The sequence below is a fragment of the Camarhynchus parvulus genome, chromosome 7 (assembly GCF_901933205.1).
Source record: "Camarhynchus parvulus chromosome 7, STF_HiC, whole genome shotgun sequence".
Lineage (NCBI taxonomy): Eukaryota > Metazoa > Chordata > Aves > Passeriformes > Thraupidae > Camarhynchus > Camarhynchus parvulus.
The window spans coordinates 17995525-18008951 of record NC_044577.1 but is presented as its reverse complement, the minus strand read 5'-3'; the positions used below and the strand labels follow the sequence as shown (position 1 = coordinate 18008951).

The 13427-nt window shown below is 35.4% G+C and overlaps 1 protein-coding gene across 2 annotated transcripts in view; it reads left to right on the top strand.

Annotated features, from left to right (window-relative positions):
* The window catches only part of DCAF17 (DDB1 and CUL4 associated factor 17), a 19609-nt gene extending 6182 nt beyond the window's left edge, over positions 1-13427 (top strand). The window contains exons 7-14 of one of the 2 annotated variants that reach the window (XM_030952146.1): positions 2048-2155; positions 2660-2765; positions 6132-6274; positions 7648-7757; positions 8153-8240; positions 9768-9851; positions 11219-11374; positions 12129-13427. In XM_030952146.1, coding sequence (XP_030808006.1) covers positions 2048-2155; positions 2660-2765; positions 6132-6274; positions 7648-7757; positions 8153-8240; positions 9768-9851; positions 11219-11374; positions 12129-12254 — 921 coding nt within the window. In that variant the 3' untranslated portion in view covers positions 12255-13427. Of the gene's footprint in view, positions 1-2047; positions 2156-2659; positions 2766-6131; positions 6275-7647; positions 7758-8152; positions 8241-9767; positions 9852-11203; positions 11375-12128 lie in introns of both variants that reach the window. The other variant, XM_030952145.1, reaches the window with a different exon arrangement.

The following is a 13427-nucleotide window of genomic DNA, read 5'->3' as shown; positions in this document are numbered from 1 at the left end:
AATCTGTTATGTAGTTCTATGACAGCTCTAGTTTAGACACTTATTTCAGAAGTCATACTTACAAGCTTGTAAAAGCAATTGTAACATTAATTAGCAGCAGTGTTCTTGTGTCTGATAGGGGTGTTGGAGCAAATATTCTTAATTCTAAGGACCAGAAGAGAAATACAAATGGATTCTCTTACTGGGTTACTCTTTGACATGCAGCGGGCCTTTAGCCTTTTCTTAGAGCAATCATAAGAATTAGGGAACCCTAAATTGTTTGTACACTTCTTTTCACCTCCTTAAAGACAGATGTGCCTCTGACCCAGTCCTAGTAATGGTCTATGAATTCTATATGCAATTACAAATGTTTCACACTTTTATTATCACTGTTACTGAATGACAAAATTAAATATATCTTGCTTTATCAGTCAAGAACAAACAAACCTGAGTTCAGTTTCTGACCTATAAGTGTATATATACTTAGGAAGAAACTTTGAGCCAGATTGTAATTTTTACTGTTCTAAGTCCAGAAGGCTCTGGATACAACTTACAGATGAAACAGTACAAACAGGAAAACTATGTCTGTGTAGGTATTGTGTCTTTTAGGATCCAGAGTTATAAGCTGGAGTTTTAGCTGGTGCTAGGTTGGGTTGAGGTTGTAATTGAAATTGGGCCTGGCAAGTGAAGGCAGGGGTTTAAACTTTTTAATTTGGGCCCATGAAAGCTTGAGAGTACTCTGTATTGTTCTGTTCAAAATTAGTATTTAAGACTGAAAAAACCATTACCAGTATCAATGGTGTTCTCAGTCTGGTTAGGAATGGCATGCCAGATTCATCATGGTCATAGCAGGCAGAACATGTGAAGGAGCACTTCTTCAGCTGGGTCTGTGCTGAGTACTCATCAGAGAAATTGTTGAAATTGTACTGGACAGTGCAGCATTTGGGGTGTGAGAATCCAGCCAGCAGGAGATGCAGGCAGCGAAGGCAGTGCCAGACCTGACACAGATCAATGGAATGTAAGTATTAGATTGGAGTTGGGGTTAGTGTTACTGCCTGAGGCTGCAGAATGCACCTCAGCTTTATTGAGGTGGGATACCACAACACATTGTGAGCTCAGAGTGGCTGAGGTCTCAAGGATACAAAGGAGACTTTAGGCTTGGAAGATTATTAGAGTTGGTGTCTGACAGACACTGAGACCTAAGCTAGCAAATGTATTTAGAAAAAGCCATAAAACTAAAAAAGCAGTCTCAGGAGTGAATATAACTTTCAAAACCAAACAGATCACATAATTGCTGGTAGTGTTAAGATGTAGGTGTCTTAAAGTTTCTGGGTTTCTTTAGCTTTTTATTGTTTTTAGGCCTGTTTTAACTGGTTTAATTGCTTTTTCACATAGTGAGTCAGATTAAAGAAAACTAGATTTTCAAGCATATCTATTAAAAAAACCCTATCAACTTCACATGTTGGTAATAATTAAATATTAAGAATTAGTTTGTGGGGTTAGCTCAGTGGTGTGTTAAGCAGACGCACAAATGAATAGTGCATAATTTTTAAAAAAGATAAGTCAACTTCTCGTGTATATGTCTAATTTGGATTCAGAGAGAACTCTGTACTCTGTGACAGCTGGATAATGTAGTTTTAGTACAGCTGTATGCAGTCATAGAGTTGTGATTAGACTAGTATTTTACACTGGGGATGAAGAAAGAACAGAAGATCTGAAATCAGGACTTTTAGATAGAGTTGCTAAGTTTTGCTAACGTGGGATGCTGAATAATATTTTCTATTCATGTATGATAATAACTGGGTAGCATGATATGAAGATATACTGAGAATTGATTAGAGCATGAATCTGCTTGCAGAATATGACTACTGTAACTTCAGGTGTTACTGCAGTGCAATGGATTAAAGAAACTGAGCAGAACAGATGAGTTACAGAAAACTTGAACACTGATCATAGAGTTTAGAATAAAAAAAAGTGATTGAAAAATTAAGGACATAATGTCAGTTATTTGTGTTTTCTCTCAATTATTTCTTCTCTAATAGAATTTTTTTGCTTAATTTTATTCCAGATTTTTGGTAATAGTGTGACAGATGTTGCTGTTTCTAATGGAATCCTGATTGTAATGTATAGCATGGGTCTGGTCAGACTCTATAACTTCAAGGCCATTTTGGAACAGGTAATGAAGTAAAGAGTTTTTATACAATCCATGCTATTTTTGGGGAAACAAGTCATAAATATTCATGTACTCTACATAAGTACATGGGGTATGTAGGTTCCTGCCTAGATCTGTTTACAGTCAGAAGATAAAAATGGACACACTATCAGAAAAATCACTTGCAACAGTTACAGGTGGCAAAACATAAGAGATACAGGGTCAGATGGGCACTTCTGGGGAGTTATGTCAATGTTACACCAGATGTGCTTCTCTCTACACACCTAATCTGTAGTTATAGATGATTGTTAAGGCCAGAAACTCGTGGGCATGGGGAAGTTTGATCTCAAACTGAACTGCAGTTAGTCATGTGAGTTTATATCCTTCCAATCAAAGATCAAGCATTAAGTCAAAAATAAGACCTCAAGCAGTATCTAACAAGATAAAGAATGCAGTAGTAATACAGAATAAAACTAAACAGCAAGTAAATATGCATCTGTAAAGCTAAATTGTTCTGTATTATTTCAGTTCATGGAACAACCATTTGATTTGGGACAAGAATTCAACTGGAATGGTCAGGTGGGAGTTGTAGGAAAGTTTCCATTTGGTCTTCCATGTAACATTAAAATAACAGGTAATTATGACCTTTGTATTGGCTTGACTGTGGCTTTTATGGATTGATTGTGGCTTATTTCACACTAAGAAAAAATACTAAAATTACTGTGCTCATACTGTGCTGTAGCTGTATTTCTGGACTTACATTATAGTAAAATGTGCTTCCCTTTACTTCTAATTACAGTAATTATATAGGACACACGAAGAAAACTGTTAGAGCAACTGAGCTATCTGAAAAACTTTATTAGCAATGCATGAAATGGAACCCCCTTTCTTTATTTCTGAGATGCAATTGCTCTTGAGAAAGAGGAAGGACTAGGATATCTGTTAGTAGCGCCCAGAAACACAATATAGTGTGTAAGCAAAAGATGTGAGAACATTAACTTGCAGAGGAAATTCAACAAGACTGAATACAATTTGTCTGACTTGCATTTTGGTATTCTAAGTTGTCAGAAATGTGCCGATTTCAGTAAAATGAATTCCTGAGAAGAGAACAAATTACTAAAAACAATTCTAATGCCTCAAATCATTAACGTATAAATGTTCTGCATTATGTAATGACTTCTTTCTCTAAAAGCAAACAGTGGCTTCTCTTGGTGCACTTGAGATTAGAATTTGATGCTAAGAATCTTAATGAATGACTAAAGCCTGAGACTTCTTTTGAAATTTCTTTTCTTACTTTAAAAATACACACAAGCTTACGCTTGAGGCATCTAAAAAAAATTTAAAAGGTTGGTTTCACAAACATCAAAGAATGCATGCATTTATTTATTTAATATTGAATGTTTCTGTATTACATGTTTTTTTAGGTGATTCTCCACATAAAAATGTCTTTTTTTTTCAGAGTGTCAGATAATAAGAGACAAATCAATCCAGATTTATATAAAAATGAGGGATAAAGTACACAAAGATAAAGTACAGACTTATATAGTGAGGTTATAATGCAGTGTTTTATCAAAACAAACCAATATGCTGCTGTATTTGATGTCTCAGTTTTTGCAAAGGGAAATCTTCCCCCATTCTTTGTCTCCATCTCAATCTGTGAAACCACCATTTAATGTTAGGGACCTGTGGAAAACCTGCTGTGGGAACTTTAATAGGAAGATTTGATCTCATGGTTTATAGACCATTATAGTTTTTAGTTTTGAGATTTAAAACCAGTGTACTAGAGAAAACCTTTTTGATCTTTAATCATATTCAGGAATTTGTGGTTAGGAAGTTTTGAACCCATGGCATACATTTTTGTGTTTGCTTTTTGCAAATAGTTTCATTCCTGTGGTTTTTGAGTTGTTTTTCAAGAATGACAAGGGCAAAACCTTCAGTGGGCAAGATCTTAGCAGTTTAGAGTGCAGGCCTGTATTTACTATAATTGAACTGTGTGTAGTCTTCTTTCTTACTTAAGTCCTAGCCTCCCTACAGAAATTCCCTGAAGGGATGGGCATTATTACAGTACTGGTTTTATGGTGTGAGGTGCCCAAAAGTGTCTAGAGATCAAACCTTACAGGCTAAGATGTACTATGCTACAGCTCTTAACTGCTGGGGAGGAATTGATTTTGGTCACAGTGTGTAATTTTCTGAACAGCTCAGAACTTAAAACTGTAGTTTGGTTTATTGTTAGCTGATACAGGACTTTCAGAAAAAAAAGCAAGGAGAAGGATACTTTGTAGAAACCTTTTCTTATTATTTCTTTGGTTTTTATTTGCATGTAGAACACTTGTTAGTACTGCCAGGAAGAGCTTTTAGAAAAGTTTGCAGAGTTTAAAATAAGTAACAAAGAAGCTCAACTGGAGATTGAAAACTGGCAAGACTTGGGAAAAGACTTGCAAACAATAAAACATGAGGAGTTTAGCAACAAGAGCAAGTGACATACAAGTGGGAATGATGGAGTTGAGGCAGCAGAATCACATTATCACAGTGGTTTAGGTGGAAACCATAATAGGAAAGGCATATTTTAAAGCAGCCTCTACTACTCAGTATTGACATACTGTTGAGATACATTTAATTGTATAATTTAGTCCATCTACCAAAATTTTTGAGGGACCCTGATATATAAGCTTTATTTAAAAAGTTGTCTGGGTAAAATGTCACAAACTTTCTTAACTCATTTTTCATTTTCTGACGGATTTTAGTATCAGTAGGTCCTTTGCTTATGCTTCCATCTTCAACATTCTCTACATTTCCAGCAGATGCATAAGTTTTTTACAACATATAGTTTGTCTCTTGCACAGAATCTCCCATTTCTTATGTGTCACTCCAAAAAGCAAATGGGACACAGCCACTTTCCAGCTTAGGAAAGACTTCATTTCCATGGGCAGTGAACTAATTCCATTCAATCTAAATGGCTAAATTGATGGAAACATGAACAAAGGAAGAGGAGAGAAGCACTCCATAGACACAATATGTGATGTCATGTGACAGCACCATTGGCATTAGGATAATTATCTAGACGCAGTAGGAAAAGAACAAGTTAAAATTTGGATAAGACCTTTGGGTCCAGATAAGAACCTTGTTCTTCACTAATTCAGTTTAGGTTTTTATATCCTCCCTGTTTAAATTCTCCTCACGACTGCAGATTTTCTCCACGTTCTGTCAGTTTTCTCCCTAGCTTTTCTCTGTACTGTTAAAAAGACCTGATCTTCAGTCTAAAATTGATTCAGTTATAGCAGCTGTAGAAATTACTTTAATTTAACTAGTTGGCAGAAGTTGTAAAGTTCATTTCATTAAAAATGTGTCTCATTTAGTAAAAAGAAGACTTGTACTAATGGCCTAGTACATCTCAGTAATTTATCCCAACTGAACTGAAAGGAAAACTAGATACCTTTTGCCATTAATTGCTAAAAATTCTATATTTTGATTGATTTTTATGAACTCAGCTACAGATTGCATCCATTGTGGTCCACACTATTTTGTTGTATTACACAAAAAGAGAAAGCAGAATCTGAATATTCTATCTTCCTGCATTGAATTCTGTTATTTGAGGTTGCTGCTTGCTGTTTCCAGTTATTTATCACTGGTTTTCTCAAGAGAATAGTGACCATCTTGATATGGTCTTTGGTCTGTTCATGTGTGGATCCTTTCTCAATCAGATGAGCTGGAATAATTTTAATTATTTGCTGTGGCTTTGCTTGTAAGTCAAAGGTACTAGAAGAGTATTCAGCGTCAAGATCTGAGGAGGGAGGGAAGAAGAGGGAACTTCAGATGTGAACCTGGGTGCTGGGTGAGGTAGCATAGCTGGCACTGGAAAACAGTTAATAGGCAATGTGTTTCCACCAATCCTCAGAAGTTCTGAAGAATTAGTAGCTTTATGGGAATTTAGAATTGTAAGCATCAATGGAATGATGACTGTTCTGCTACTAATGGTGTTAACATTACGGAATATTTGCAGATACCCCACCTTTGCTATTTGAAGCATCTTCTCTGGAGAATGCATTTCAAATTGGAGGTTACCCTTGGCATTATATCATCACACCGAACAAGAAAAAACATAAAGGAGTCTTCCATATTTGTTCTCTAAAAGACAATGCTTTGGTAATACATTCAGAAAGCAGCTTCTCTGAAATTAATGTGTATTATGTTTGTCTTCATCTCTTATTCTGAGTAGGTATAATACCTTTGTTTACCAGTGCAGTGCTTTCACTCCAGTATCAAATTAGCTATCCCATGGAGTCATGTGTAAAATGCTTTTTTCTGAATCAGTGCTGCTTCTCATATTTCCTTCATTCCAATACAACAGTGGTGCAGTCAGAGCTACACAGCACTGTATCATGACTTAAGTCTCATTACCTGTTTCCTTGCATGGTAACATCCTAATGCACTTCTGACTAGTCAGCCTACTAAATGCTGACTACAGAATTATTTTAAATTTTATAATATTGCAGAGTAAATGTCCTTACTGTTTGTAGTTTACCTTTGACTTGTAACTTTTTTCTCTCCCTAACAAAAGATTTGATTGTTCAGTTTAATCCCCTTCTGTCCCTATAAAGGTTTTATTAGTTAGTTTAATCTGTTCCTAATTATTTTTATGTACTATTCATCATATGAATACTATTTTTTGTGAGCTGTCCATCTCAGCTTTTATTTTGAATGTGGAATTGACCTGAAGATCCGTCTGTATTTCAAGCAACTTCTGGGCCTGTTAAGAGTTTCTTGACTAAAAAGTCTTATCTGTAAATGTCCTTATCTCTTTTGCTTGCCTGATCAATTATTTTCCCTCCTTATTTTCAAAACTGATGTTCCACAATTGTAGCTGAAGATCAATTTTGATTCAAATAGACTTGCAATTGTTTCTCATCTGCTTTTTTTCCTATGTGGGTTCATATATTTGGCAATTGAATGATGGATGTCAGCTAAATTTAATAACAGAAAGCCACTGCCAAAATCCTGAGATTTGGACTGGCTTGCATGTGATTGCTGAAATCTCATGGTATTCCAGGCTTACATTCTCCACAAATAATTTGCACAAAGGAGGCTAAGCCTGAGGTTTGAAGCTCAAGTCAAACTCTGTGCTAATGTTTGTTGCATGTCTTTCCATTTGCAATGTCTTGGATACTCAAATAGCTGGAATTGTTGAAGTGTTTGCACAGTGTAGGTTAAATCTTCATTCTGCTTAGTTTCAGGAGAGATAGGACAATATATAGCTAAGGTACAAGGTTATTGCTTATTGCATATTAAAAATCTCAAAACTACTTTATCTTGAATATCTTGAGAATTGGAACTGAGTTTTTTTATTACTGTTGTTGTTGGTTTTATTATTGTTCCACTGCCATCCTTTCTAGTCATGTTTAGGAGCAATACTTACAAACCTCCAGAGGTATATAGTGAGGAGCTCAGTATTTCCTCTTTAATTAGATCTGGGAAACTTTCAAAATACTAATATTCCAAATTTTCCTTTTCTTCTTCAGGCAAAAAATGGCATACAGGATATGAAATGCTGTTCACTTGAACCTGACTGGATATATTTCCATCCAGATATGTCAGGCAGAATAATCCACGTGGGACCAAATTTGATAAAGTATGAGCCTTTTTTACTCAAATCTTTTATTCATTAGGGAAGTTGCATAACTGCATAAATTTAGTAGTCTGACGATTTGCAGGCCCAAACACTCATCAGACTATAGAAACTGTAAAATCTATTAATTTGTCAGAATCAAACATTCTTCTAGAAACATCTGCAGATTTTGGTGTGATGAATATGAGCACTAGAGGCCACAGTTTACATTTTGGTATGAAAAATACTCAAGGACCACTGTATCAAAATTCCACTGATAAACATAAATTACCAAAATAACTAATTTCCATTTTATTTCTTTACATTGTTTTAATGTACTAGATAAAAAAATTCTATAGAAATGTTGTAGTAAGCAGATTAGAATACATGACTTACTTTGTAATTTGTTTCTTTTGTAGAGTCTTAAAGCTTAAGGAAGTTAAAAATCATGCAGATCAAATGGAGATTGCAGAAGATTTTACAATTGTAGCCAACAGAGAAAACTGTGTGAGTTTAGTGTCTGAGATCACAATGTGGGAGTTTCAGCTATAAAGAGGGGGTTTGCATATTTGAGTAATCACTGTGTTTTATGGGCTTTATCCAAGGTTTATTGAAAGACATGTTCTGTCTTCATTGGACTTCAAGCGGTATGAAAAGAATTTTGAAAACAATAACACTTCCAGGATAGATTTCTGAAACCTTCAGTCTTTTCTTTAGTTTTTAGTGTTCTTTAGGGTGTGCAGTGTAACAATGTATCATGGATATAAAACATACTTAAAAGATGGTGACAGATTTCCTTCAAATGAAGGTGCCACCAAGTGATAATCGTGTGCTTTTCTGGTGCTCAGGTAAGTTGATCATACAAATGCTAGAAAAGTTTCAAGTCTCTGATAAGTTAGGGGCAAGTCTTCATAAGACAACAAAGACACTACATTGCTTCCAAAAGTCCATTACTTTTCCTGGCCATGCATGCCTGTCATTCTCTTGTGCCAAATTTGGCATTCATCTAACCCTTGGTGAGCCAAGTCAGTGCTCTAAAATAACAGAATAACCTGGCAGAAAAGGTGAGTACTTTCTGCTTGCTTGTTTTGCTGAACTGGAGCAGAACAGGACTGAGTCATCAATGGATCAGAAGGGTAGAACCAAGTGTGAGAGGATGATTTAAAACTAGTGGTAGAACTGAGCTCTTTAATCACTTCAGTTGTTTCATGAAGTCTTTTGTGATATAGAATCACAAAGACAATATAATGTCAAAAAGGTTAAAGAGCACACATGAAAATAATTCTAGGTAGTGCCTGGAACTGTCATTTTGATTCAGCAGACAAGGTTATGTCTTACCTAAAAGCAAGTTTTTGTAGTTTGAATACTGTAAAATGTACAAATCTGTGATGCTAATTTTTAAGCTTTTGTGGGAAAAAAGGTTTGTGTATTAAAAATCTTCACAAACTCAAGAACAAAACCTGTATTGAATTCAAAAACTAAACGCCAGTTGCCATCTAATAACTTGCCATAGTGCTTTAAGAGAGTTGTGTAGGTAACTTCTGTTACAGTAAGAAGAAAGAAATATTAGTTCTAATCCTGCCTATGCTGTGCTTATTCATTTTGACTTCTATTAAGACACTGATAACCTATTTTTTAATATTTCTGGTGTTAATGAAGCCCAGTGGAAGCAGCCATGGTGGTTTAAGATGCTACTTCTCCCATCTTCTGGAAGTTTAGGAAAAAACAGTGGTGATTTAGCAGTCTTAATTCGCATTCCAGCATCTTGGTTCTAGTCACTTCTGTTCAAAAAATTATGGTAGCTGAGAACCTTTGCCACCTCTGTGGAACACCTCTGAATATGAGTAAACAGCAGTAAAATCTCAGGTAAAATCCCCAAGTTCATGAACTCATAAAGAAAACAGCAGCACCAGGGCTATAGCTAATGAGTAAAACAAGGTCAGAAGGCAAAATGTATGGAACAGATACATTGTCAAATGGATAGAAACAACTTTGCTCCGAAGTCTAGAGACACTTTTTTATGTTTCTCCAAAGGTGAACAACAATGTTACTGTAACAGCTTCTGGTCGGGTGGTGAAGAAGCGTTTCACCTTGCTGGATGATGACCCAGAACAAGAGGTAACTGAAGTGAGAGCACTTCAGGGATTGTTTCAGTGTTTAGTTAGCCAGAAGCCCTTCTTGTTTCAAGGGCAGTGGGTGTAACCATTAGCTCTCTATATCCTTGAATTCTTTATTCCTCTTCTCTTTGTCTTCTTCCAATAGCTTCACATACTGTTTATCATCTTTTCTCCTTGGTCAGCATTTGAGCTTTGTGTTTTTTCTTTCCTTCAAGAACTGCTCTTATGCCTCAAATTATCATAATTCCATGTGACTTCAATGGCACAGAAAAGATATGTTAATGTAACAAACCATTATTTTCTCCATTTAAATATCTACTTTGAACATTTCTTATAAAGCATTTTATGAAATGAAAGAAACTTTTTCTTTTCCTCTGCTTTAGGATTCTCTTGTCTTTTTTAAAGAATCTCCCAACTTTATTTTTCTCTCTCAGTTACTTTGACTGGAATGTAGGATAAGGTGTTGAGCACTTTTCCTTTATGTAACTGCTTCTTGAGATTGAAAACACCACTTGAGTCTTAAAAGGTTGTGAAAAATATTTTTTAGCTCTCTTTCTAGAGCTGGATCTGTAATTGACATAAGTACAACAGGTAAAATTCATCAGTTTCTGGCAGTCACTTCTATTCTATTCTTTATTCTGAGGAAGTAGATTTTACTATGGTAAAAATACAGCACAGTCCAGTATAACCCTTAAGGGTCTGCAGTTTATTCACTTTTTCTTTTAACCATAATAAAATAATTGCACACTAATTTTTTTTTCCTGTTGTTATACTTGTGATTCCAGTAAATGTTTTTACATTATGGAAGAAAAGGACTGGCTTGAATTTAGAGTATGTCACAGTGAGATAAAGGCAATTAAGGTCATTCACAATCTTCATATTTTGGTATCAGTTCTTCACTGACCTATAATCTGTGGAGCAAGAGAGATCTGAACACAACATACAGATATTCATGGAATTACTCTAATGTACCCATTCCCTCAAAACCATTGATGGTTTAAAGCTACACTGTCTAATAACATCTCTGCTTCAAGAGCCTAAATATACTTCTTGGTCACTTTAGAAGTACTTGGTTTATATTTCTTATATGCTCCATATAAAATACATGTACTTGCACATTAGGATTTTTCGGAACATCACTTCCTTTTCTCCTACTTAAGGAATTTTGCTGAAATACCCTGACAACTCATGTTGGGAAAAATGCCTGTTGGGTATCGGGTTCCCGAAGTTTTCTTTTGGATGAGAAGACTTAAGAACTAGAATTTGTCCATACTACTTTCACATGAAGAAAAAATAGCTGTGCAGTTTAGGTAGAGGGGAATGTAAATTTGTGTTTGATTTGTAAACTTGAAGTTTGTTTTTCCTAAGACGTTCAAAATTGTGGACTATGAAGATGAATTGGATTTACTATCCACTGTGGCAGTTACTCAGATAGGAGCTGATGGAAGAGCTCACCTTGACTTTCATTGCAATGAACATGGGATTCTGCTTAAGAGTATTCCATTAAAGGAGTCCTGGGATGTGGTGAGGAAAATTCTTGTCTTTTGTTCCCACTGTCTCTTCCCCATACTCATTCACATACCACTTCTGTTTAGATTTTAAGCAGGTATATAAGTAGCAAAGGGATGAGATTTGCATAAAATAACAATTACAACTCTAAAATTTTAAGTACTCCATCAGACAGTAGTTAATTTACCTGAAAATCTCCATTATTTGAAATCATGATTGTGGGTGATTTTTTTGGTTGTTTTGTTTGGAGTTTTTTTGTTTGGGGAAAGGGTTGTCCTTAATGTATTTCTGAAGTATTTATCAACTTAAATACTCTGTGGCTAGTTATGTCACACTAACTTCAACTTGTAAAGACTCTCCCTTGTTTAACTTGAAGTCCTCATGTATAAAATGAAGTACAGACCTCATTGTATATATATTTGGGAAGATAGAATGGGCTGTTCATCAGTCCAAATTTAGGTGGACATCCAGCTTAGATGGTCTGAAATGTTCAGCACTGTTACACCTCTTTTATCAGTGACTGCATAGGCAACTTGTGATCTTAAATCAGATGCTCTGAACTTAGATTCCTAAAATAGGGATGTGAGAAACCTCTCAAAAGTTATAAAATTCTGTCCTTTATCTGGAAGAGTAATCTCTGTGTATCCACACAAAATTTCTGCCTGATCATGGAGTTCAACAAATTTTTTGTTCCTTGTGGAAAATGATAGATATTAGCAAGTTGTGGAAATAGAGACTGCAACCTGAACTTTTTTTTTTCTCATTTCAGACTTACAGTCATGAAGTTTACTTTGACAAAGACCTCGTATTGCATATAGAACAGAAGCCTAATAGGAGATTCAGTTGTTATGTTTACCAAATGGTATGTGATACTGCAAGAGATGATGATCCTTAATGCTTTACAAAAAAACAGGAAGTGTTTAGTAAAAAAAGGAGGGAGAACTTTTGTATATATTTAAGCCATAAACACCAGCTACAGAGAATTTTGGATGCTATTTAAGGATACTGCAAGAGATCATGATTCTTAATGCTATAAAATAAATCAGAAAGTGTTTTTGTAAAAAAAGGAGGGAGAACTTTTGTATATATTTAAGCCATAAACACCAGCTACAGAGGATTTTGGATGCTATTTAAGGACTCCATACATAGTAGTCAGCTACTGGTTTTCTGGCTGAATTTAATCTTAACATTTTGTACTACTAGATAAGGTCTTGTTTCTTTTTTTCTTTGTGACACTGTACACTTGCCTGTAGTTTATCATTGCTTTTCATGTATTCACCAGCTCATCATTAATGCTAGATGCAGCATTTATTGCTTCTCTTCAGTGATAGGATTGAAATACTGGACATCAAGGAGAAAGATGTGGACTTACTTATTACCTACCATCTGCTATGATCTGTCTTACATAGTTTTACCTATGCAACTCTGATGATGCCTTAAGAGGCTACCTAAAACAGAGGCTATACAGTGTTAAAGGAATAAAGTAGGTATTTATAGGAAGGCCTTCAAAGGATACACCTTGGGCAGTACAAGAGCCTGGCTGTGGCTCCACCCAAGACGGATGACAGGTCACATGCTTTCACACTTTTCTAAGTTTTGGTCCATTTACATGCTGGGGTTAATTGTCCAATTACAGCTTCAGGTTTTGAAGTCCCATGCTGTCAGATTGCTCTCCTCAGTTCACTGTTGTTTATGCTTTTTGGGCCTGAAGCTGCAATGGTGTCCTTGGTTCTCGGGCTGGAAAAGGATTGCTTTGTCTAATGAAACTGTGAAGAGAACTTGCTAACAATTTATATGAAGTTCAGAGTTATATAGTAATGCAGTACAGAATCTGGAAAATATGAAAGGTAAAGCTTAAGGCATCTCTAATACAAACTGTTAATTAATCAAAGTATGTAAAACTATCTAGGATAAATTTTGTATGTAGTATGAAAATTGTAGTGTTACCATTAAACCACTTAGACAAAATCCTTCTCTTGGTTTTGTGTGAGAAATAAAATCACTCAGGTTTTCTGGTTGTGTATGTTTTGGTTTAAAGAGAAATATTAAGAAATTACGTATTTTACTG